Here is a 26,233-nt window from a genome sequence, read left to right as displayed (position 1 = left end):
TCAAAACAAACATTAAAAATGTCATAGTTGGGACTTGTCCCCATTCTTCCCTAGCAAAATGGTTTGAAATACATGACTGCAATCCTGACCACATCAAGAACTTAACCTCATGTGTCTTCACTCAGAGCTGAGTTCAGTTACCAAGCCAAGGTATGTAAGATTTCAGGCTTTTAAGATTGTCCCCATTGGACCATGTCAATGCTAATAATTTTTTTAAAAAAATTAAGAAAAATTAAAAAATTAGCCACAATCCCTTTTCTTGGTCACAAAAAGAAAAAAACTAAAACCTACAGATGTACTTATCCTAGTAACTGCTGTTGGGAAGAGGCAATTCAGTTCTTCATTACAGCTACTTCAATTTCATTTCTGTTTCTATAGAGACAGAAATACATTTGTACTCAGCCCTGTCAATTGAGTATATCTAATGCATCTTTGGACTCTATTACAAAGAAAGGTTGCACTGCACTATAGCCTGAATCTTGCTGATAATATAAAATAGAGTAGATCCACTGAATCAATGAGAACTACCTATGTACTAAGATTGGAAATATTGCAGCATTATGCTCACATATCTGGCGAAGCCGAGTATCTCTCCACTCTGAACTAAAGCTTTTGGAATTGCAGCTGGATGCTGTCTGGGTGCCTATTTACTAAATGTTTGCGGGAAGATGCCTTGTGGGGGGATATTAAATACCTTCTCCCAAAATGTCCCCCAAAATTACATAGGGTATGTCACCCACAGGATTCTGGTCTAGGTAAACAGGATTGTGGACTTGTTATGTTTTAAAGCTTCTGGGACACCAGGACTCAAACACACAACTCTTTTATCTAAATGCCCCCTTGGTCCTGGTGACACAGACTTTGAATGTTAGAGAAAGACTTGCTTTCCGAGGTCATTTTCCAATCTGTCTTGAACACAGGGATAACAACTTAGTGAATGGCTAAAAATATAGTGCACATCACAGAATCTGGCTTCTGTTGCCATAGCAACTGCACATCCCTTCGAATCTCATTGCTTTACTTTAGAAAGGCCGCTTTAAGTTCATCCTCACCCAAAGTACTAATTGGTAAAGACAGTAACTGTCAAGAGGCTGAAAACAGACAGAATCTGGCAAGAATGCTGAAACATAAGATATTTCCCCCCATGCACCCCTGTATTCTGTGCTCTTGACTGTCTCAAAGACTCAGTTCTTTTGTCTTGCTCTGTTACTGTACTATTTTGTAATTAAGCCCAAACAGTTAATCTAACAAGTGTTGTACTGCTACCATTTCTGCTGGTGCATTTTGAGAATCTTTGAAAGAAATGGGAAAAAATACAGATACATGCCAGTTGTGTTAACCCATGCAACATCCTTTTAATGGCAAGAAATGCAATTTCTTTCCAACATACACCCCAAAGGTTAATTTCATTTTTTTATTAAAATACCAAGATTAAGAAATCAATGTAACAAAGTATGCTTCCAGTAACTGAAAATTTAAAAAAAAGTGAATTTTTAACTGCAAAGCATGGAAAAAATGTCTTCCAGTTTCTGGCATAATTCACTCAAAAGAATACAGTACAACTCAAATGAAAGAATCAAAGGCTGGCATGCTGGGCAAGGAATGTTCTTATTCTTTGTAGAAGTTCTTTCTTTACACTGTCAGGTACCAAGGCTGAAAAATAAATAGTAACAGGGGGTGAGTCAAAGGTGTCAGAAATGCAATTCCCACATGTATACCAGAAAGCCAAGCTAGCAATCCCAAGAGAGCAATAGCAAGTACATTTCTATACTGCTTATCAGTGCACTTAAGCACTCATTAACTGGTTTACAATGTATAAGCTAATTGTCTCCAACAAGCTCGGAAGGATGCCAGGCTGAGTCAACCCTGGAGCTCCTGGCTGATATCGAACTCACAACCTTGAAACTGTGAATGAGTGGTTGTATTATTGGCATTTAACCACTGCACCACGCATTTGGTCAAGAAAGCTTTTTACAACCTGTGCATAACAAGCTGTACAAACCCCAACAGAAATATGTTGAGGCCCATTATGTACTTGATACCGTCTGTTTTCCTGCCTGCCTGGAAAAGCAAAAATAAAAAGGCAGAACTGTCAAGCACATGATAGGTTACAAAAGGCAGTCAGATTGTGGCTGAATAGGTTCATGAAACCATATTTGGAAAAGTTTCTTCCAAGAGAAACCCACAGCTGTGAAATAAAGTCTAAAATACTTTCATGCTGTGAAATCACAATCTGGAAGAAATGTTCCACAACAGAAGCCCTGCATGGAGTAGAGCAGGGGTTCCCAACCTGCGCTCCAAGGAGCCCTTAGGGCTCTTGCATGCACTTCTCAGGTGCTCTGCTGCTGCTCCGAGAAAATTAAATAAAAATTGAATGAAATTAAAGAGTAAGACTATATTATAATATATGCCCCTAAACATCATTAGCTTCTATGACATAGGGTAGGTAGGCCTTAGGGGTCCACCATAGATAGAAATAAGGGCTCTGTGAGTCAAAAGGTTGGGAACCCCTATTGTAGGGGACCAGGACTGAGGAGATCTAGGTTCAAAGCCCCAACTCAACCATGAATCTTATTGGATGAAGCTGGGATAGCCATTCTCCTGAAGATATTTATTGTCAAGGTGAATTGCTATATTTACCACCTTCAGCTCCTTGGAAGATGAATGAAATAATATAAACATAAATATGTGTAGCCACCAAAGATGTACATCTACATACATCTCCCTGTACAGAACACAAGTGTCACCTGGTTACTACTGAACAGGATACATGGTTCTTCCAACATGACTGAAGATGCATAATTGGTTATCCGTAACTAAAATTATATTGGTGCCACTGTTTTAATTATTTTATATTACTTATTATTTCTTAGTATCTTATGTAAGTTTTCTTTTTCTTTCTTTCTTCTTTGCAATAGCATATGACTGATGCTGGCCAAAAGGGTTTATTTTATTTTTTATTTATATCATTCCCTTTTCTCAATATGGGACTCGTATTTCTTAGCCATTTAGTTGATAAATATATTTTAACAATGCATCAAAATGAAAGAGAAGATTCTGAGAACCTGTTTATAAAAAGCTCTGATCATCACATAGATGCAATAGTAAACAAATTTAGCTGAAGTCCAAATTCCAGAACACAGTGTAAATGAATGCTAAGCTGCACTGTAGGCACCTGGATATGAGTCAAATAACCAGAGGACAGACTTCTTGGGAACTCAGTGCATACCAAAGTCCGTTCTATGAAAGGGAGGTGGGGAGCCAGGATCAAAGTTTGGGAAAATTATTTTTTTGGACTACAACTCAACAATCATGATCAATGAATACACTGGTTGGAGGTTCTGGGAGTTATAATAAAAAGTAACTTTCCCCAGCTTATCCAGGACATAGATAACATACAAACCATTGATGTATGAACCTGAGATAAAGTAATGTTATTTTTCTTACCTCTGCCTTTCGGAGTGATTTCTGCCACCAAATCATCAACTGTGACATGCTCTAATCCCTTCTCCTTGATAACATCTAAGCAAAGTCAACAGAACCACATACAGGTTTTTAAATGACTTGAAATAAGAGGCCTATTCATGTCATGTATAAAATAGAACTGGGGAAGCTATAGCCCTCCAGGTGTCACTGGACTACCATATCCCATCAGTTCCAGCCAGCAAGGTTAAAGGTCAAAGGTGATGGGTACTGAGAGTCCAATAACAACTGGTGCGTTGCAGCCCTCTTCCCTTCCAGCATGTTCAACGTACCGGCAGTGATTCCCAAACTCTGGTCCTCCAGGTGTTTTGGACTGCAGCTTCCAGAAACCTCAGTCGCCTTGACCATTGGTCAAGGATTCTAGGAACTGAAGTGCAGAACACCTGGAGGAGCAGAGTTTGGGATCCACTGAGTTAGAGCATATTGTAATTACAAGCAGCATACACTATTACAGTACATGTAACTCAAACAGGGATGGTGAACACATGATCTTCCATACATTGAATTACAACTCCCATCATTTCTCACCTTTGGCTCTTCTAGGTAACAATAATGGGAGCTGCAGTCTAGCAACATCTGGAGAACTAGGAGAGGTTCACCTTCACTAGGAGAGGTTCACCCTTACATTAGAATTTACTCCCTATACTAATCTGTGCCAGAATCCCTCCCCACCGAAAAAATCAAAAGAAAACATGCTGTCACCACTTTATTCCAGGCATTCAGAGATGGAAGGTCGCACCAAAGCCACACTCCATTCCTAAGCACTGGAGTGCAGCTTTGGTGCACCTTTCGGATTCTTAAGATACGTGCATCATTTAAACAGCATACCTCCAAAGAGACCCGAAGCAGCTTTATTTTGGCAGTCTGTAACAGGCCAATGTCTTGGTGAAAGGTTCCTCAAATTTAAATCAAAATCTTTTTTGGTTCATACTCTCCATTTCCATTCCATTTTTTCAGCATTAATTGCTTATCGTCCATCTGTCCTGATTCAGCAGGACTGATCTAAATTAATCCTCTATCATCTCATTTTTCCAGATATTTTTTAAAAGGTCCCAGTTTCTCTCTCCTCCTTCCACTTTACCCCATTGTTCTCAGCTTAAATTCAGTTTCTGCAAACTATTTTCAAAGTGCAAAAGCACTTTGCATTTGATTAACTCGGCTGAGAGAGAGGAAAGGAGGGGCCAGAATTTTGCCCTTGTCTGTAGTACAGTCAGGCAAAAGAAAAGCGCTTGGCCCCTCCTAGCTTGTGTATTCTTCCTCATTAATGATTTCTGTGATCCGGACCATACATGTGTCCCAGTTTTCACCTGTGAAATGCAGGAGGGTATGTAACTATGGTTTGCATAACCTTCAGGGTACATGCAAACAATACACAAATACACAAATAATGCTAACAATACACAGATAATAGAAAAGAGAGATAACTGACGGCATGTTCCCTGGACATCCCTGACTTAACCAGGTTTAAGAGACCAGAAGCATTATGTGTGCACTACACCTATACAGAATGTTTAAAAAAAACACCCCAGCAACTTGAATTCCAGTGCAATCCTATGTATGTCTACATAGAAATAAATTCCACTGAGATTAGTGGGGCTTACTCTCAGGTAGCTGGACCACAAACTCAAGGTGCTCCAATTTTAGTTACTTTTATAATTCTGTGAAGTATTAAATGAGGAAGCTTAGGCCAACACAATACTGATATCCTCACAAAATATTACTGGATTTATCAATTAACATGCAGAGTTAGTACTGCCCCATCCAGATACAGTAAAGAAGGGAACAAATTATCATTTTTAAATATGGAAATTTCAACTGTATTTTTTGTTCTGATGGATAGAGATGTAAATTTTGCTCTGCAAAGTACTGGCTCTGCAATCCTTTGCAATGCCTTGTTTAGCCTAAGGGCTGGATATTAATTTTGTTAAAATGCATAAATATATAATAAAAATCTTGATGTTACAAGTTCCACACACATTGTATTCACACATATTGGACTGACAAATTCACCAGTACTTTTGAGATTGAGATTAACTCAGAATTACCTTTACAGTGTGCCTTCAACTGGTCTTTCCAACCACATTCAATTAATTTGGCTCTCAGTAATTCCTTAAGGCTGTAAAAAGGCATTGAATTAGAGATTTATGGGAGTCAGTTAATATATGCTGCATGCAAAAGTTAATAGGACAACTTTAATTTGCTTTCTAAAACTACTGAACCATAGAAATAGAAACTTCCATACCTAAGAGGTATTATCCTAAACAAATGCTTAAGATGTGGCACCTACATACTAAACTCTAGTAATTGGGAAGCTAAGATCAGTAAGTGTTAGCCCTACTGTGTTAATGTTGAAGCATTAAATAAATTTAATTCTATGACCATAAACTATTTAATTTAACATCAATCTTTAAATGTGTTATTTACAAAGTAATTAAATAAAAGCACTAAATAAAAGCACTTACAATGAAATTAAAGATCCAAACCCTTCCCAAATTATCCTCACTAAACTAATGAATTAAGATGTGAAACATTAATTGGTACTCAGAAATGTAATACCACTGGCACTGAATAACTAAAGTAACAAATTTTATTTTTGAAAATGTTAATGAATTAGAGCCACCATATTCATTTATAATAAATTATTTACAACATGTGGTTAAAAAGTAGCTAGTAAGACAAAATAAAAATGGTTGCTATTTATATTTTTTTCCGGGAGTTCACATCTGCATACAAAGTATCCAGTTTTATCCTCACAACAATCCTGATAGTCCAATTCCACTCTGATCCTATGCTCGAGCATGTACATATAAACACAAAGCTATATTATATTTCATGCATCTGTGATGGATAGTAATAAATGAAGTTCATGCTAAAATAAATCTGTTAGTCTAGAGTTCCCACAATGTTCTGTTGACTTATCCAAAGTCACCCACAAAATTTCATAGCCGAGTAGGAAGTCTGAATTTAGGTCTGCATCTGCACTGCAGCTTTAACTGTCATGGCCTAATGCTATGGAAATCTGGGACTTGAGTTTTGTGACATTTAGCCTTATCTGTTAGAGCACTCTGGTGCTACAACAAACTACAAATCCCAGGATTCCATAGGATGGAGCCATGATAGTTAAAGTGGTGACAAACTGCATTAATTCATCAGTGTGGCAGCAGCTGAGATCTCTTCAGTCCTAGCACTCTAACCACTGCTATACTTGTTGCAGGTGATCTGGAGGAGACATTTTTACTTATAGCATACTTGTTGTTTAGGTCATGGAACTCTTTGATCCCCAACACATCTTAACAGCTGCACTTATTGCAAACTCTTCTCTTTCTCAAACTGGCTTGGATATAAATCTAACAAACAGTAACTGAAAATCCTGAGTGTAAATGTTTTCTACTCCCAATGTTTCTGTTGTATTCTGAAAACAATTGCGGTCTCCTTCAATTGTAAAGCTTCAAGGATGTGGAATTGGTGGTTTTCCAGATGTTTTGGATTCCTAATGACTATTTGCCCCAGCTAGAACGGGCTGTTCTAGCTGGGGCAAATAGTCATTAGGAATCCAAAATTCAGCTAGCATGAATAGCTAGCATGAATAGGGGCAGAAATAGATCAACACCCAGAGGGTTGCACATTCCCTGTCTCAGATTTACATACTCTTGATTTGATAGAAAGAGGTATACCAGATCAAACCTGAGAACTTTAAAGAGGGAAAGGAAAAAAGATGAACTTCTCTGTGTAAATTATTATTTGTGGATGTTTATAGAAGATATTGCTTTTGATCCTAACTGTCCATCTGTAAACAGTTCACCTGACAGTGTTTTTTCCTTCATCCTCTGTTCCTCCTTCAAATTTGTTTCTGGATGTTGGGGGACAGCTGGGAATAGTGTGGGCTGCAGGTGGGGATTACAGAATTTAAGGATGATCAAGGCAAACACCTTCTGTATGTAAACACAATAGCCACTAAAAGCACCATCTTATACTTGTCTACTTACTGTCCACTGAGTTAAGTCAGGCTTACTCTCAGAAAATGAATACCACAGAGTTGAAGAACCTGTGTCCAACCATTGGGAACAACTCCCCCTACCCCACAAACACCAACAGACCTGATACAAATAATGCAATATACTGCTGTTGCTAGAACAGGAAATCATCATCATCATCATCATCATCATCATCATCATCATCATCATCTGTTTATTTATAGCCCGCTTTTCCTTAATAGATCAAAGCAGGTTACACAGAAGTACAGCGATGTACGATTTTACAAACAGTATCATATAAAAACCCGAACAATACAATAATACAAATAAAAACAAGATAAAAACTTACAGATTAAAATCACAACAATAACTAGCCTAAAGTGCAGGTGCAACGGTACAGCGGGGAGAGAGCAGGTATTACATTGTCTGGGGGAAAGCCTGTTGGAAGAGGAAGGTTTTTAACCTCTTCCTAAATAAGTCAAGGGAAGTAACTGAGCAGAGCTCACCGGGAAGAGAGTTCCAAAGCTGCGGGGCTGAGCTGGAAAATGCCCTCTGTGCAGTCACAGAATATTTCGTATCTGGAACCCTCAACAGTTGCTTTGCGGTTGACCTGAGAGCGTGGGGCGGATTATATGGGGAGAGGCGGTCCTCCAAGTACCCTGGGCCCAAGCCATTTAGGGCTTTATAGGTAATTAAAACCTACTTACCGTTCTCGTTCTCCTGTTTCAATCAGCTTTTGGTTAATAGTTGCTCTCATTTGTGCATCTTTGTTCATTTTTCCCCCCTAAGGCCAAACACAATCAATCTATTTAAAAAGGAAAGGAAAAAAAGGGTGAGGAACACATAGGTGTGTCTTATTTTCATAGAAAACATACTTTCCATCTAAGCCAGGTAGGTACAATTTGGGATCCAGGACTAAAGCTAGAGAAGTTTGGATTTCATATCCCAGAATCCCCAGCCAACACAACTATTTGTAGGTTGGGGATTCTGGGAATTGCAATTCAAACTCTCCCAAGGATACTGACTGCAAACTGATTACTATGTAAGGTTGCTTGCCAGAAGTTTGCTAAAAGAGAGGCTATCCAGCATGGGCAGCCCAAAGTTCACAGCTGGATGGCCTGTATGAATTCATTCTAAGCCTTTCAAATGCCTTATTCATTGTATTTCCCCCCAGCCCTATCAAAATAAAATGATCCTTCCACCTTACACAGGCCCCAGCAGCGGAACATCAATGCCTGTTGCCGATTCAAAGAACCACAAACAATGTTATAAAAATAAAGGCCAATGACTTCCAAACTGTTACTTGGAAAAAGATAAGATTCAGTTTTAAATTCATAAATCAATCTGGGTATTTCTGAGGCAGTGTGGCACGATGGCTAGACTACAACTCTGGTGACCAGGGTGAGGGTCCCAGCTCCTCTATGGGAAACCCACTGGGTGACCTTAGGTAAGTCACATTCTCTCAGCCTCAGAGGATAGCAATGGCAAAGCCCCTTTGAACACATCTTTTCCATGAAAACCCCATGTGAGGTTCCCCTTTGGGTCGCCATAAGTTGGAAATGACTAGAAGGCAAACAACAACAGCAGCAGCAGAAGTTGGGGAGTCCACCATCCTTTCGAGGTGATCTATCCCACTTCCACACTGCAGAAGTAATCTAGTTTGATGCTGCTTTAACTGCCCTGGCTCAATGCTAGGGAATTCTGAGGCTTGTAGTTTTGGTCTTCTAGGTCAGAGAGCTCCCTTGCCACAAAAAACTCCTACAAATCTCATCGCATTGAGCCATGGCAGTTAAAGCAGTGGATTATTTCTGCAGTGCAGATTAGGCCTAGGTTCAACGCACTGTTTTACAAGCCCCAGAATTCCATAGCATTCAACCATGGCAGTTAAAGTGGTGTCACCCTGGATTATTTCCATAGTGCGGATGCAGCGCCCAGATGAAAAACATCCTCTTGTAAAAATATATCTTCAACTGCAGTTGTCTACCTTTTAGTTTAAACTGTAATCAAAGGAACATTTTGAAAAGTCCCTTAAAGAAAGAGAGCGGTCGCATGAATCCGAATGTCATATTCTAGCACTTTTAATGCAGTTTGATACTGCTTTAACTGCCATGGCTCCATGCTATGGAACCCTGGGATTTGTAGTTTGCTGGGGCACCAGAGCTCTAAGTATCTCACAATATTAGAAATCCCAGAACTCAATGGCTGCATCTGCACTGCAGAAATAACCCAGTTTGGCACCACTTTAACTTGCCATGGCTCAGTGCTATGGAATTCTGGGAACTGCAGTCATGTGAGACATTTAGCCTTCTCTGTCAGAGAGGGCTCTGGTGCTACAACAAACTACGGTTCCTAGAATTCCATAACACTGACCCTTAGAAGTTAAAGTCGTGTCAAACTGGGTTATTTCTGCAGTGTGGATGCAGCCGTGGACAACGCCATGGGTTTGTGGGGGACTAATCTGGAGAGCCAAATGTTCCCCATCTTAACTCAGCTTGTTAAACCGGTGCCAAACCGCATTAATTCTCAGTGTGGATGCAGTCAAAAAGACTTTCCCAAGCAACCCAACGGACTAGAAATGGAAGACAGTGACCGAGAGGCAGAGAAACCCTCCGTCTGGAGGAGGAAGGACCCCAAACCTGCCTCCCAAAGATCTCCTCGCCGCTCCCGGCTCTTTGCTCAGAGGCTGCAGGAGCCAAAGGAGCCTCCAAGGGCCAGTCGCGCAGCCGCAGAAACGCCCACGGCTGCCCCGCCCCCTTCGCAACGTTCCATTCTCGCAGAGCACTTCGGGAAACGTAGTCCTTCACCAACCCTTTCCCGGCCCTGAGCGCCTTAAGCGAACTACAAGTCTCAGAAAGCCGTCTTCTCTACCCATCATCGCCTCCTAAGTCTCCATCTCCAGTTACCTCACAATGAAACTACGACTCCCATAACCCCATTCTGTTATAGGGGTTAGGACTCAGAGATTTATGGCTTTGTTAGGTTGCCGCCGCAAGGCAGAAATGATCCAGTTTGTTGTGACCACTTTAGTGTCAAAACACACTGCAGCAATAATCCAGTCTGAGACCGCTTTAACTGCCCTGGCTCAATGCTGAGGAATTCTGGGAACTGTAGTTTGGTCACAAAATTTATGTGAGGCATGTAGCCTTGTCAGTCTGGTGCCACAGCAAACTACAGTTCCCAGGATTCCCTAGCTCTGAGCCAGGGCAGTTAAAGCGACGTCAAACTGCATTATTTCTGCTGTGCAGATGTAGGTCCAAAACATACTGCAGTAATAATTCTGTTTGAGACAGCTTTAGCTCTCCTAGCTCAGTGCTAAGAAGTCCTGGGAATTGTAGTTTATTTTGACACCAGAGCTCTCTGACAGAGGAGGCTAAATTTCTCACAAAACTATACTTCCCAGAATTCCCTAGCACTGAGCCTGGGCAACTAAAGCAGTCTCAAACTGGATTCTGCAGTGTGTTTTGAACCTTTGGTTCCCAAACTCCACTCCTCCAGGTGTTTTGGATTTTAAGTCCTAGCCCCAGTTAGATTGGCCAACAGCCAGGAATTTGGGGAGCTAAAGATAAAACATAGCGGCCATTTTCTAATCCAAGAGCAGAGTAGTTCTGAAAAACTACCTTTCCCAGCGTGCCTCGCGGTACTACTTTACCCAGAGGCCTCCGCGGCCGCCTCTCAACCTGATTCGGGTCAAAGAGAGACGGAAGCATCAAGCGCCAGAGTCAAAGGGAGGAGGGAATGGAGACGGCGGCCAACTGCTCCTTGAGGGTCCACCGCCCGCTTTTGGACCCCAAGTTCGAGGGCTACAAGCTGTCGCTGGAGCCTCTGGCCTGTTACCAAGTGGCACTGGACGCCCGTAAGTTGCTGTGACTTGGGGGAGTAGGAGAAGGAGGAGCCACACTCTCTCAGCCCCTGGGGAAGGCAAGTGTGTGTGTATACACACACACACACACACACACGTTCCCGGAGCAAGCCTTGGTTTCTGACACTTTATATAAAGGACAGCATTATATTACGTTGTTGTCTTTAACAGATTTTGCTACCCACCACAGACAGCCCTGGAATCAAACCTCCGCAGATACCAAGGGCCCACTGTGTCTCATAGAGTCACAGAGTTGGAAGAGACCACAACTCCATCCCCTGCCATGCAGGAACTCTCAGTCAAAGCATCCCTGACAGATGGCCATCCATCCTCGGTTTAGAAACCGCCAAAGAAGGAGAGACTCCACCCCACTCCAGTGTCCTAGTCTAACATTCAGGCCATACATTTCTGGGGCCCACAAATGGTGCCTCAGTTTCTTAGCTAACCATTGTTTGTGACCATCACCAATTATCCTCCCCCCATGCTCCCCTGCATCTTCTGGCGCATACACAAGTAGCATGGAACAGATGTAGAAACTTTTATAATTTATGAACATGTCACGTGTCATTATAGTGGTTTGAGCTACAACTCTGGAGACCAGGATTCGAATCCTGACTCAGCCATGGAAGCCCATTGGGTGACCTTGGGTGAGCCACACTCTCTCAGCCTCACTTTGGCAAGGGCTAGCCCCCTCTGAAGAAACTTGCCAAGAAAACCTTGTGATAGGTCAGAAACAACTTGAATACACACAACAAAGAGGAGTATCAGAAATCTCTCTTATACCCCAGGAGTGGCTCATTTCCTACCTGAGGGCCCATACAGACAGGCCAAAATAAAGCTGCTTCGGGTCACTTTGGAGGTATGCTGTTTAAATGACACATGCATCTTAAGAGGGCAGAAGCTGCACCAAAGCTGCGCTCCAGTCTTTAGGCCTGGAGAGTGGTTTTGGCACGGCTTCTGGCCTCTTAAGATGCACGTGTCATTTAAACAAGATACCGCCAAAGTGACCCGAAGCAGCTTTATTTTGGCCTGTCTGTATGGGCTCTGAGTTAGTAAAAAAAGCCTGAGATATTTGTGTGGTTCTAGATGCTATGCTCTCCAGAGGGTTCAGAGCATGCTGTCATTGCTTATTATGGTCGAAAACATACTCCAGAAACAATCCAGTTTGAGACCGCTTTAACTGCCCTGGCTCAATGCTAGGGAGTTCTGGGAGCTGTAGTTTTGTGAGACATTTAGCATTCTCTGTCAGAGAGCTTTGCTGCCACAATAAACTACAATTCCCAGGATTCCCTAGCACTGAGCCATGGCAGTTAAATAATCCAAACTGGATTATTTCTGCAGTCTGTTTTGGACCTAGGAAAGTTACCTAAGAATGTATTCTTTCAAAGGTGACTAAAAACGTTTTGACCTCAGCCATTCAGATGTCAAAAGGATTTTATTTTTATATTATTGTTACTATTACTTTGCTGTAAATATGAAGAGATCCTGGTTATGCCACTTGGCTTTGTAAAATTAAAATACATTAAAAGGCCACTGGTGTACTTGAAATCATTCTGTGTCTCTGCATTACAGTAGCTTGTGAACCAGTTACTGGAAATGGGCTAATCTCTGATGCAAGGTACCAGTATGCTTTGTTAGTAATAGTAGCAACAACAGCAATTTATTTATTTTGATTTGTATCCCACTTTTCTCCAAAAATGTCTAAAAACAGAGTACTGTACAATTGATAACTTACAAAAATGACAATTAAAATTGAATTAAACTATTGCAGCATTAAAACAGAACAGCAAAACACAGCTGTAATCTGAAATCACATTGGACCTTATCACACATGGGGGGGGGGGGTTGCAGCTCAGAACCGCAGTCACTCCTGTTCTAGCAATGCAAAGCGTGATGTTTTTCCACACCAGATCCAGAGTCACTCTTCCCTAGCAATGCGGATTGAGGTTAAAATGTGATGTTTTTCCACACCTGGTTGCCTTTCTGTTGTCCTTCCGAAGTGAGGGGCAAGCGAAGTCAGTTCGATTCCAAGCAAGTCACGTGATGTGGACTCAAGCAAAGGGGAGTGAGTGCACATTGTATTACCACACCAGAGCATACTTTGAGGGTTCAACGATTCAAACCGGCACCCTTGGGCATGCTCAGTGGGGCTCTGGACTCCTTCCCTGCCCCCTCCTTAGCTGTCATCCTTCATCAAGGTGAAGGAGGAGGCAGGGGATGATGGGATCGGTGGCAGGTTGAAGGAGAGGAGCAGATCGGGGTCTAGGAGCAGTCAGGATGATGGGATAGGTCGCTGGGGGTCCCTGGGGCCAGGATCGGGATGCAGGAGCAGTCAGGGGATGATGGGATTGGTGGCAGGGTGAAGGAGTGGAGCAGATTGGGGTCTAGGAGAAGGCAGGGATGATGGGATTGGTGGGAGGCTGAAGGAGTGGAACAGATCGGGGTCTAGGAGGACACAGGGGACGCAGGGGATGATGGGATCGGCTGGTTGGTAGAGAGGAGGAGGTGATATGAAGGAGGAGGAGGGGGATGACAGAGCAGGACGCAGGGGCCAAGGGGGGTGGCATCGGAGTGCTTTTCCACACCAGACCAAATCGCAGTGCAATCGAAGGCAGCCTGGAAGCGAATTCTCTGTAGTCACTCCCCCCCCCCCTTTTTACCAAAATGAGGGGTGACTTCAGAAACACTGCTGAAGCAATTCGCAAGCAGCTCCCACAGAAATCAATGGCGTCTGATAAAACAGTCAGTTTATGACATGAAACCGCATCATTGGAAGTGCAGTCACTTCAGAAGTCTGGAACTGAGCCACAACACCACCAAAAAGCTCCATGTGATATACTTTCTTGAATTATCTTAATATTCTATTAAGCATATAGACCTGGGGGGGGGGGATCAGTTTATGATTCAAATAGTGGGACCTGTGCTACAGATAGTGGAAATGTCTGTGATATTGCATTTTACTAATCACTGTATTTATAGCTATGACAGATTTTATCCACAGGGTGTCACTATAAAGTGATGAATAGTCTTTGGAAGCATCATTAATGCTCTAGTTAGTTTATGCTAAAAGTTAAGAGAGAAAATTATCCATTGGTGTGTCTTTGTGTTTTTGTCCAGGGTAGCAGTGTTGGCCATATAGCAAAGTACAATAACACCCAGAATCCACAAAACAGTGATACTTTTATGGGGCCAATCAAAATGCACAATATATATGTTGCAAGCCTCTTCACCACACAAAGGTGTTAAAATTGCACAGGAGGGGGGGAAATGATGATGTTAATCATAGGCTTGCATTTTGTCCAGATGTTGTGGTGGTTGTTCTCAGTTCAGATGGCATGAAAGGGTATTCATGCAGAAAGATCCCTTCTCCTCCTAGCCATGTGGGTACTGGGAGATTAAAGTCCAGGAAATAAAATTTAAATTGGCAAGACAAAAAGACACTCCCTTTGAGATCCAGTTTCCATCCTTTTGTGAGGCTGCTGGTGGTGGTGTGTACCTTCAAGTTGTTTCTGACTTATGGTGATCCTAAGGCAATGGGGTTTTCTTGGCAAGATTTGTCCAGAGGAGGTTTGCCATTGCCTTTCCCTGAGGCTGAGAGCATGTGACTTGTCCAAGCTCACCCAGTAGGTTTCATGGCCATGCTGGGAATTGAACCCTGTTCTCCATAGACCAATGCTCAAACCACTACACCAGGGGTAGGCAACCTGCGGCCCGCGGGCCGGATGCGGCCCGGCAAGGCCTTGGGACCGGCCCCAGCCCGGTCCTGCCACCAATTGCCGCCGGAGCCTTTGGCCTATCAGGAGGAGGCGGGCAAGGGGGGCAAGCGGCATGCAAGGGGAGCAATTGTCTATAGAAGCCTCCGAAACATGCATTTATATTAACATTTTTTAAAAAATCAGCAAATTTTTAGCGTGTCCTCCACATTTTAAAAAAGTGTCCTCCATTTGAAATTTTTGTGCTGCATTTGTCCCGTTTTATTTATTTAATTAATTAAAAAAAATTTTTATTTACTTATTTATTTTTTGGCTTCGGCCCCCCAGTTGTCTGAGGGACAGCAACCCGGCCCCCGGCTCAAAAAGGTTGCCTACCCCTGCACTACGCAATGCTGGTGCTCTTTGTGGGGCTAGAAGCCTCTTTGTTAGGCAGAGAACACTGTATTTCTCAGGAAGCTTCTATGCCTTTGTATCAGGAAAACCTTTTGGGTGTTACAACAACAAAAAAGTATAACATCCTAATGCTGCCCCAACTAAAAAAAACCTAACAAGCCATCCTATATTTCTTTAACAAGGAGTGGAATGCCAAAGGGTCATAAATTGGGATGTATTCAGCAGAAAGTTAGCTCTGTTTCTGGGCGGCAAGTTTATATAAAATGACTTCCATGAGCCACAGGACAACATAAGTGAGCATCTGGTCCCATAACCTGGTTAGCATAATGTACTTACTTTACAAGTTGACTTGACATTTTTTTTCCAGGGTAACTGGAATACTTGGGGCTATTCCATTTGATAGGTTTAATGGTTAGAAGGGATTGTGTATCAACAGAGCTATGAGAACTGAACAATTAATATATCATTTAATTTTAAATATGCTATTTTCTGTTTTATTCCAACAGTTGTAAAATGCACATTTATTATTATGAACTGTTTGTTGATTTTGTGTGCCTTCAAGTCATGTCCGCCTTATGGCAACCCTAAAGCGAACCTATCATCGGGTTTTCTTGACAAGGTTTCTTCAGAGGTTTGCCATGGCTGTTCTCTGAGGCTGAGAGAGTGTGATTTGCCCATGGTCACCCATTGGGTTTCCATGGCTCAGCTGGGAATAAAACCCTGGTCTCCAGAGTCCTAGTCCAGCACTCAAATCCCTACATCATACTGGCTCTGAACTGCACTCTTTTAAAAATGGTTGATGTATATATAAATTGGGTTTGGGATGTCAGTGAACGTACATGCCCAAATATCTGCAATAATTTGTTATGTCTGAATCTGTAAAAATACCATGGATAAGGAAGCATGACTTGTTGCCAAATGGAAAACACTTAAGATCTGCCAGCCTTTACTTAATATGGCTCTGTAATATTATTCATTGCCAAGAAAATGAAATCCCTGAAGACAATAGGTAAAAGTCTCTAAAATATTTACCAACTTACGTCTTCTGTAAATGCAACTTTTGCCATAATCAGCAGGTGGCACTCTGATATTCCTTTTTAAGTTATTATGTACCAGCTTCAAAGTATTTGTGTGTTTTAAATGCTCTGGAAAAAGTTTATATTAAGCAGAACACAATTCCTTATAAGAAAAATCTAATTTTTACAGCATCTCTTATTTTTAACTCTCAGTGACAAAGAATGGTTCTCTAGTAAATATTATAATTATGACAGTTAAAGTGGTGTCAGTCTAGATTATTTCTGCAGTGTGGATGCAGCCTCATTTTTATATACCACTCAACTTAAAATAGGTATGCAGTCTCATATTGTCTCTCTATGTGTGTGTGTGTGTTCCCTGCAGCTGTAGCAGAAGTCAAACTTCGAGATGATCAGTATACCTTGGACCACATGCGTGCCTTTGGGATGTATAATTATTTACACCTTGATTCATGGTACCAAGATAACGTTTATTATGTTGACCAACTTGGAAGAGTGATGAATCTAAGTGTTACTCTGGTAAGACTACAATTAAAAAAAATAAGATACCTGAAGTAGGATTGCCAAAGGTGCAAGGATTCTACCTGTTACGCTTCTTTGTAGGTAATGCAGTGCAAAACAAGGCCTTTTAATGTGGCAATTTCTGTTTTGTTCTGCTACTTTCCAAATATAACATGAATTCTTTTGAACTTGATTAGCAAAAAAATCAATTGCAGTTTGCTCAGAAGCTTGTTCTTTTCTTTTCCCTCAATTAGTTGAACAATCTCTGTTCATTTTGCCTAGCAGTTTCTCACACTGATGAGAAAAAGGGAGGGAATGCCATATAGAAGTGATCGAGAGCAGGTTTTCTGTACAAAGAGTTAGGGGGTGACAGGGTGGAAAGGCTCAGTATTTCAGTTAGTGTCATGTTAGTTTTAAGTCATAGTTGATGATATTTTTTTACTTTAAAGAAAGGGATATTGTTGGGGTTGTTTGTTGTTTTAAAGAAATGAACCCAAATGTTCTTTGTGGTATCTGTGCTGGTCATTGTACATATGGACCTCCCAGCTATAGGAGGTTAAGAAGAAATACTCTTCTGCTAGCAGAACCCTCATCTGTTATCTCATCTCAGAGTTCTGCTGCCAATGCAGCTTGCCAGCAAAAGTGTTTTGCTGGCTATGATTTGCTGGTATGAGAGCCAAAACGTGAGTGGAGAAGGAGTGGAGTGAGTAATGACATATCCAAACCACTTACACTCCAGGAACACAGCCACCACGCTGGCACAAGTGTAGGCCATTGCCTAAGGGTAAGCCTAAGTAAGTTCTAGTACTTGTAAGCTGGTAGAATGTTTGGATCCAGTAGGCTTCAACCATCCTGGGGTGAACTGAACTGGCCATTGGTCATCTTGGCTTCTCAGGATTGCACTGCTATTAATTTCACGGACCAATTCATAATTTAATGGAGCATTTTCTTTCTTATTTCTATTTTGAAAAATAGACTGCTATTCTGCTAATTACTAAGATAAATAGATAATTGGCTATTCTGCTAATTACTAAGATTAATACATTCAAACACTCCCAGAAGACAAGTGAACATCATGAATTCCACGAATTTATCACTCTGTAGTTTTTTTATTCCTAGAAGCTTTGTTTTAGCAAACCTGCTTACGTATGAGGTACTGTATTAATATTCTTCTAAAACAGAAAAGTGCAATTTGTGGCCCTCTAGATGTTGTTAGGCTCTACTTTCATCAAGTATTGGGAACATAGCTAATGATGGGAGATCATGGTAATCGCGATCTAACAGCTTCTGGAGGCATACATCATTTCCAACCCCTTCAAAATTGTGACAATTAAAAAAATGTTATATTTTTACAAACCAAAATGGAGGCCCTCCCCAACTTCATAGCTAAGGTAAAGGTGAGGAGGCAGGTTTTGGTGGCAATTGTCTGAACCCCAAGGCTGTTCTTTGTCTTACTGTGTAGGGCTGTGCAATCCTGGGAAGAAGGAGAAAGAAGATTTAGTATTGTTAAGCAGGCATGATGGTTGAAGTTTGCCCAATTGATGCTTGACAGAACTGATATACAGTAGTCTGCATACTACTGTAGCCTGGATGCAAGAGGCAGGTAGAAGAAGACACGAGGGTAGAAAAGTAAAGAAAAGAAATGGAAATAGTTGGATTTCTGGGAATGAAACTGATAGGAAGCAAATACATAAGAAAGGATATTCTGCCGCTTGGTGGGATCTGTGTGGTAGGAGAGCCAAAGAAACAAATACCAAAAATGGTCTTGGAACTTTATATCTGGGTTGGATCAAACAGCAAAATATAAAGTTCATTGTTACTATATAACATCCCAGTAGTGCTTTTCAAAGTAATGTGATTAAGAATTAAGACAACTGATGAGGACAGTGACAATAATCCTGTCCTAGGATAGTGAGTGGCAATGGCTTTGTAAAATTCTCCTCTGTTAGCCCAAAAGAACCAAGGATCGTCCCAAACATACCACAGTCCCTTACCTTGTTTCTCTGTAATGCCAGGTCGGTGAAGAACAAATCTCATATTATATACGACCTCTTAGATGAGCAAGCTCCCGACCTGGCATGTATCACAGAAACCTGGCTGGGGGAGGATAGCTCTGTAACTTGGGCCAAAGCCCTCCCAGCCAGGTATACTCTGAAAGAACAGGTTAGGGAATGTGGGCGGGGGGGGGGGGGGGGAGTGGCAATGGTCCATAAAAGTCACATCACCTTGACTAGGAACTCGGTGCCGAACTGAGGCACATCGAGTGCATCTACCTGACCCTGAAAGCCAAGGACAGTACGGGGATTCTGTTGGTTTATCGTCCACCCCGTAACCTAACAGACTCCCTGGCCGAGCTGACACAGCTGGTCTCGGAGCTGGTGTTGGAGTCCCCCAGGCTTCTTGTCTTGGGGGACCTCAACATCCCCTTCGAGGCCGGCTCAACAGATCCAATAGGTGCGGCTCGGTTGTTCATGGAATCCATGACAGCCATGGGCCTGTCCCAATTGGTTTCAGGGCCAACACACTGTGCTGGTAATACACTCAATGTTGTCTTCAGTATGGTCCAAGAACGTCCGTGGGTGGGAATTAATGCCATCTCCCCCCTGTCATGGACGGGCCATTTCCTAGTCGTGATAGGACTGGATGCCACTATCCAAAAAACCCCCGGGGTTGGTGGACCTATTATAATGGTCCGCCCTCGAAGGCTGATGGAACCCAAAAGGTTCCAAGACGCCTTAGAGGGTATTGTGTTTCGGAACGATGGTGATACTGTCGAAACCCTGGTTGATAACTGGGATAGTAATTTATCCGAGGCTATAGACAGTATTGCTCCCGAGCACCCTTGCCGGCCTGCTCCAAAGAAAAGACCCTGGTATACAGAAGATCTTCGCCAGATGAAGCGGGCTGCGCAATAGCTAGAGCGCTATTGGCGGAAACATCAGAAATTATCTGACAGAACACTCCATGAGAACTTGTTGCGTTCCTACGGAGTGGCAGTCAGTGCAGCCAGGGATGCATACTGTGCTGCACGGATTGCGTCAGCAGAGTCTCGTCCAGCAGAGCTATTCAGGGTGGTCAGGGAATTAACTCAAACCCCGGCCACCCAGAACCCTTTGCTTGAACCAACTATTGCCTGCTGTGACGCTTTTAACAACTTCTTTGCTGATAAAGTCTCTCAGATAAGGGCTGATCTTGACGCCAATTTTCGAGCAGAACCTTTAGTAGAGGTATCCAGCACCTCTGGTAACAAGGTTATTCTGGATCAGTTCGAGTTTGTGAGTACCGAGGACGTAGACAAGCTTCTTGGATGCATGAAAAAGATGACTTGCCCTCTTGACCCTTGCCCTTCTTGGTTGACCGTACAGGGAGGAGATGTTATAACATCTGCTCTCCACCAAATAATAAATACATCTCTTCGGGAAGGCATTGTACCAACATCTCTGAAACAGGCAATAGTAAGGCCTTTGCTGAAGAAACCTTCCCTTGATCCCCTATCCATGAGCAATTATAGACCTGTCTCCTTGTTACCATTTTTGGGCAAGGTGATTGAGAGGGCAGTCGCTTTTCAGCTCCAGGCGGTCTTGGATGAAACCGATTATCTTGACCCATTTCAAACTAGTTTCAGGGCGGGCTACGGAGTTCAGACTGCCATGGTCGCCTTAGTCGATGACCTCCGTCTGGCCACCGACAGAGGAGATATAACTCTGTTGGTGCTCTTGGACATCTCAGCGGCCTTCGATACCATCGACCATGGTATCCTTCTGGAACGCCTGGGAGAATTAGGCATCGGGGGCACTGCGCTCCAATGGTTCCGGTCCTATCTCTCGGGAAGGTTCCAGATGGTGAGGCTGGGGGACAGCTGCTCTCGGAAAAGAGAGCTTACATCGGGCATCCCTCAAGGTGCCATTCTGTCCCCCATGCTATTTAATATTTACATGAAGCCGCTGGGAGAGATCATCCGGAGCCATGGAGCTCGGTGTTATCAGTACGCTGATGACACCCAGATCTATCTCTCCATGTCTCCGACTGACACAGTGACTGAGGATGGCATCTCTCCTCTGGACGCCTGCCTGGGGTCAGTAATGGGTTGGATGAGGAAAAACAAACTCAGATTGAATCCAGAGAAAACAGAGGTACTCATGATAGGTTCGCCTGGCCCGGGCAGGGAAATTTGTCATCCTGTCCTTGATGGGATTAAACTTCCCCTGAAGGACAAAGTACGTAGTTTGGGAGTACTCCTGGATCCATCCCTATGTTTATCATCTCAAATAGATGCGATGGCCAGGAGTGCCTGGTATCAGCTTCGGCTGATACGCCAGCTGCGTCCCTGTCTGGGCCGAGGGGACCTAGAAAAAGTAGTACATGCACTGGTAACTTCTCGTTTGGATTTCTGCAATGCGCTCTACATGGGGCTACCTTTGTATCAGGTTCGGAAACTTCAACTGATCCAAAATGCAGCAGCCAGGCTAATTATGGGCACAACGAGATTTGATCATATAACACCTATTTTAAAATCTCTACACTGGCTGCCAATTCGTTTCCGGTCCCAGTACAAAGTGTTGGTTATTACCTTTAAAGCCCTAAATGGCTTGGGCCCGGGTTACTTGAGGGAACGCCTCTCCCTGCATAATCCTCCCCGCACACTCAGAATTTCTGGAAAACTGTCTCTTAACCAACCTAAGGTGAGGTTGGCGTCCACTCAACAAAGGGCCTTTTTGGCCGTGGCGCCCTCTCTATGGAATGCCTTACCTGAAGGGATCCGTCTTAGTGGATCAGTGGAAGTCTTTAAGAAGGCTTTAAAAACTCATCTCTTCCTTCAAGCCTTCCCTCCTAATCCCGTTTAAGAATATATTCCCCTATTGATGTATAGTATTTATGATTTTTGATTTTAACAATGTCATTGGATGTTTTAAAATTTTGCTCGCATTTAATCTATTTTAATTATCTACTTTTAAGATGTGGTTTTTACTGTTCTTGTTGTCTGTTTTTAACAATTTCTGTACACCGCTTTGATCGTTGGAAAAGAAGTTAATAAATGAACAATTTATTATTATTATTATTATTATATGTAAAAAAAGAGATTGTCAATGAGAAGAATCTATATCTGCAGAGAAATCAAAAATATTGTAATTTTTTGCCAGATAGCTTTCTAATAAGTAAAAGGAATAAAATATAAAATGGGATGTTTGTCTGAACCTTTTAGATGCAATACATTGGCGGGATACAAACCGCCATATAGTACGTCTTCTATACAAACAGAGAGAGAATCATTCAGAGATCTTGAGAAAGAAACAACCTTAAAGATTAAAAAACTAGAGGAAGAATGCCTTCGCCAGAAGCAAAGCCTTGAGTTGAAAGAAGAACAGAGTCAGGAAGATCAAGGAAGGCTGGGTGAAATGGAACAGTCGAAGGCCTCAACTGAGTCTAAAATGGGCTACTGGGGCTTTTGCTGGTTTTATTTTATTTTTTGTATATTGTATGGTGTTGTTTTTAACTATTGTACGCGTACTGTAATTTATGTAAACCGCCCTGATCTATGGAAGGTGCGGTATATAAATAAAAACTTTATTATTTATTTATTTATTATACGTACTAGGGTTAGGAAGTGGCGGTGCTTCCGCACCCCCCTAACCCTAGTACGTATAGAATACGTACAACATGCCGGCGCCCCTTGCACATGGGGGCTGCCATGTTTACGTACTGGACGCATAGCGTCCAGACGTGTCGCGGCGCCTATGACGTCGCGAATGCGCCAGCGGCGCCTCGCAACGTCATAAAGGCGCTGCAAAAAGAAGCTCCAAAATGGAGCTTCTTTTTTGATCCGCGCGGGAGCCGCGCAGTTTGGCTGCTGCGGCTCCCGCGCGGAGCAAATGGCACCGGCGGGAGACTACCGCAAAGCGGCGGTCTATATCCCGCCATAGTCTAATTTTCCTCCTTCTCCCTGCACATATCAATCATGTCTCTGAAAAAGAAGCTGCTATTTTTCTTTCACTTTCAAAACATGATACATATGCTTCTAGCCCTGATGATGTGAGATTTCTCCTCATCATGTCTGCTATAGACTTGGAAATTACAGCTCTGAGTGAAGTGCTGCCCCAGAATTATTTGTAAGCCATTAAAAAAAAAGGTCAGAAAGTCATCCTGTGTGGGTATGTACCAGAAACCTTCCACTCGTAGTAATGCTTTTGCAAAGTTGTTGCCTAGGAGACCATGATATGGAAATACTTCTTGGTCCCTGAAAAATGGGAGCTGACTTCAAGATGGAGCTCGATATTTTAAGAGAGTGGGTGGGAGCTTGTTCAGGAGCTTGTCCTCAGACCCATCCATAACTGAAAGGGACATCTTAAAGAAGGTAGTATTCCTATTCAATTCTAAGGTTGCTGGAATTGGAGCAAAATAGTATGGCCAAGATCTTTCATCAGAGCCAGTGGCACCTAACTTTACAATGGTGAGCTACATCCCCGACATGATACATAACCCTACTAGTGGATTGTGATGATATGTACAGGGGCATCTCATGAATTATCCCATTGTGCAGTGGAACCGAGAGCAATATGATGGCCAACATGCAACAGGATCCATAAGAGATGGTTAAGAGGTGATATGATAGCCCTGTTTAAGTATTTGGAAGTGTGAAGGTGAGACTCACCCACCTAACTACTTTTCTTGGATGGCAGCCCAATGGGTCTTTTAGATCCCACCTCTGCCGTCAATATGTAATAGGATGGCAACTAGCCCACCAGCTTGTCACCTGATTTGTGACGTGACACTTGAACTCAGATCTCTACCCTCATGTCTCCCACACTGTAACTCCCTTCGCATGCTAGCCCTCTGAGTTATTAAAATCCCAACAGCTTGGCACCAATTATTAATAGATAACTACACACCCGATCTCTGATGTGACCCAACTAATAAAAGTATTTTCTCTCTATTGGTAGAGTTTTGAATATGTTTCCTTAAGCACTTCAGACAAAAAACAAAAGGACTTTATTTACAAATCAGGTTGAAAACAGTATCTTAGTGGATGGCATTCAGTATGGATACAATGTATAAATACTTTAATAGTTACACAGTTTAACAGTTTCTTTAGCTTATTTTTGTAAATGTCTTTATAGCCTTATAAATGTTTCTTTACGGTCTAAGTTCTCACAGAGCTTTTATCTTCTGTTTTTTTCAACCCTTTCAGTTATCTGTGACTCCACTAGTCACCAAGCACTATATCTCAGGATACTACCACAACAATTTAATTGCAAACTTTCCTCATCCCTATCTTGGATACCTAAAAACTCTTTCCAGCTGCCCCTCACAGCAGCCTATCCTAGCCTCAGCGGCTCTTAACTCCTCATGGTACAATAAACATGTCATCCCCATCTTGAGTACATAAACCCTAATAGACCACAAGTTGAACATGAGTCAACAGTGTGATGTGGTAGCTAAAAAGGCCAATGCGATTTAAGGCTGCATCAATAGAAGTATAGAGTCAAGATCAAAGGAAGTAATAGTGCCACTTTCTTCTGTTTTGGTCAGGCCTCCCCTAGAATACAGTGGTGCCTCGGGTTACGAAAGTAATTCGTTCCGCGGCCGCTTTCGTAACCCGAAAAGCCTTCGTAAGCCGAATTGCCATAGGCGCTAATGGGGAAAAGCCGCGTTTCGTGCGAAAAAGCGCCGAAAAGCACCAAAAATTTTCTTCGTATCTCGAAAAAACATTCGTAACCCGGAACAATGATTTCCAATGGGATTTTTTCGTATCCCGAAAATTTCGTAACCTGGGTATTTCGTATCCCGAGGTACCACTGTACTGTGTTCAGTTCTGGGGACCACAATTAATAATAATAATAATAATAATAATAATAATAATAATATTTTTATTTATATATCGCCCTTCCAGAGATCAGGGCGGTTTACAATTACAATAAAACATCACACTCACAATAAAAAACATCAGAAAAATACACAAATAATAAACAGGATAAAAGCCCCGTTAGCCGGTCCTCTTGCGGAATACGAAGGAGGGGAGGCCTACTAGGACTCTGCTTGGGGGAATGCGGTCTTAAATAGAAAGGTTTTTAAACCCTTTCTAAATTGGGCCAGGGAGGTGGCCGAGTGGAGCTCTGTGGGCAGCGTGTTCCAAAGGGCCGGGGCTGCGATTGAAAAAGACTTCCTTGTGGTTGAGGTAAGCCTAGCCCCTGGCACCCTAAGTAATTGCTGCCCAGATGTTCTGAGGGTGCGGGACGGAATGTACGGGGAGAGGCGGTCCTTCAGGTATCCTGGGCCCAAGTCATTTAGGACTTTATAGGTCATTACCAACACCTTATATTGTGCCCGGAAGCGAATAGGCAGCCAATGCAGATCTTGTAGCACCGGTGTTATGTGGCTGGCCCTGGAAGTACCAGTAACCAGCCTGGCTGCCATATTCTGTACCATTTGTAGCTTCCAGGTTTGGTATAAGGGTTGCCCCATGTAGAGTGCGTTGCAGAAATCCAATCTCGAGGTTACCAGAGCATGTACAACAGTTTCAAGGTTCCTCTGGGCCAGGTATGGGCGCAGCTGGCGAATAAGTCGAAGCTGATAACAGGTGCTCTTGACCGTCGCATTCACCTGAGCAGTCAGGTGAAGCGACGAGTCAAGAAGCACCCCCAGACTGCGCACGGAGTCCTTCACAGGGAGCGTGACCCCGTTCAGGACAGGTCGAACCACCGCCATTCCTGGACCAGGGGAACCTATCACAAGTACCTCCGTTTTCTCTGGATTCAATTTGAGTCGGTTTTCCCTCATCCAGCCCATTACTGACTCCAGGCACGCCACGAGAGGAGAGACGCCATCCTCGGTCACTGCATAAGATTGAAGAAATTGAAGAAGGATGCTGACAAACTGAAGTGAGTCCAGAGGAAGGCGACCAAAATAGTGAAGGATCTGGAAACCATACCTTATGAGAAAAGACTTAGGGAGCTGTGTATGTTTATCTTGGGAGAAGAGATGGTTAAGAGGTGATATGACAGCCCTGTTAAAGTATTTGAAAGGGTGTCATATTGTTTCCTGCTGCTCCAGAGAATTGGAAACAGATCAAGCTACAGGAAAAGAGATTCCACCTCTATCCAGATAAATAAGTTAATAGAAAGAAAATGTTAGGAATATGATGGTTCATATTGTGTCACTATTTGTAACATGTTTTGCAATAGTAACAATTTAGAAGGAGAAAATAACTTTTTAATTTAACAGTTTTTACAGAATCAGTCTATAAATAGGACAGGAAATCAGTTAGAATGAATGAGGTGA

The 26,233-nt window shown here is 42.6% G+C and overlaps 2 protein-coding genes across 4 annotated transcripts in view; one reads left to right on the top strand and one right to left on the bottom strand.

Moving 5' to 3' along the window:
- Positions 1 to 1,330: 1,330 nt before the first annotated feature.
- ENY2 (ENY2 transcription and export complex 2 subunit) lies at positions 1,331 to 10,241 on the bottom strand. 2 transcript variants are annotated; one of them, XM_042465949.1, is made up of 5 exons: positions 10,098 to 10,241; positions 8,165 to 8,262; positions 5,529 to 5,599; positions 3,448 to 3,522; positions 1,331 to 1,653 (listed from the first exon to the last, which is right to left on the bottom strand). In XM_042465949.1, exons 2-5 carry the CDS (start codon positions 8,230 to 8,232, stop codon positions 1,577 to 1,579), a joined length of 291 nt encoding a protein of 96 aa, XP_042321883.1. In that variant the 5' UTR covers positions 8,233 to 8,262; positions 10,098 to 10,241; the 3' UTR covers positions 1,331 to 1,576. The 2 variants fall into 2 exon arrangements, with proteins under 2 accessions (XP_042321883.1, XP_042321884.1); XM_042465950.1 differs by having other exon boundaries at positions 10,094 to 10,193.
- An 893-nt stretch (positions 10,242 to 11,134) lies between these two features.
- The window catches only part of NUDCD1 (NudC domain containing 1), a 68,296-nt gene continuing 53,197 nt past the window's right edge, over positions 11,135 to 26,233 (top strand). For both annotated transcript variants that reach the window (XM_042464629.1, XM_042464628.1), the window contains exons 1-2: positions 11,135 to 11,310; positions 16,821 to 16,975. In XM_042464629.1, the coding sequence (XP_042320563.1) occupies positions 11,193 to 11,310; positions 16,821 to 16,975 (273 nt within the window). In that variant the 5' untranslated portion in view covers positions 11,135 to 11,192. The remainder of the gene's footprint in view (positions 11,311 to 16,820; positions 16,976 to 26,233) is intronic.

The sequence above is a fragment of the Sceloporus undulatus genome, chromosome 4 (assembly GCF_019175285.1).
Source record: "Sceloporus undulatus isolate JIND9_A2432 ecotype Alabama chromosome 4, SceUnd_v1.1, whole genome shotgun sequence".
Classification (NCBI taxonomy): Eukaryota; Metazoa; Chordata; class Lepidosauria; order Squamata; family Phrynosomatidae; genus Sceloporus; species Sceloporus undulatus.
The sequence above is the reverse complement of the archived record's forward strand: the minus strand, read 5'-3'. Positions and strand labels throughout refer to the sequence as shown.

Bases quoted from the DNA above. Each gene is read 5' to 3' on its own strand.
- ENY2 (XM_042465949.1), bottom strand. From the start codon at position 8,232: ATGAACAAAGATGCACAAATGAGAGCAACTATTAACCAAAAGCTGATT. The intron at 3,523-5,528 runs GTAATTCTGAGT...GACTTTGCTTAG, and splicing joins GTTGAAGGCACACTGTAAAG to ATGTTATCAAGGAGAAGGGA. The intron at 1,654-3,447 runs GTAAGAAAAATA...TTTATTTTTCAG, and splicing joins AATCACTCCGAAAGGCAGAG to CCTTGGTACCTGACAGTGTA.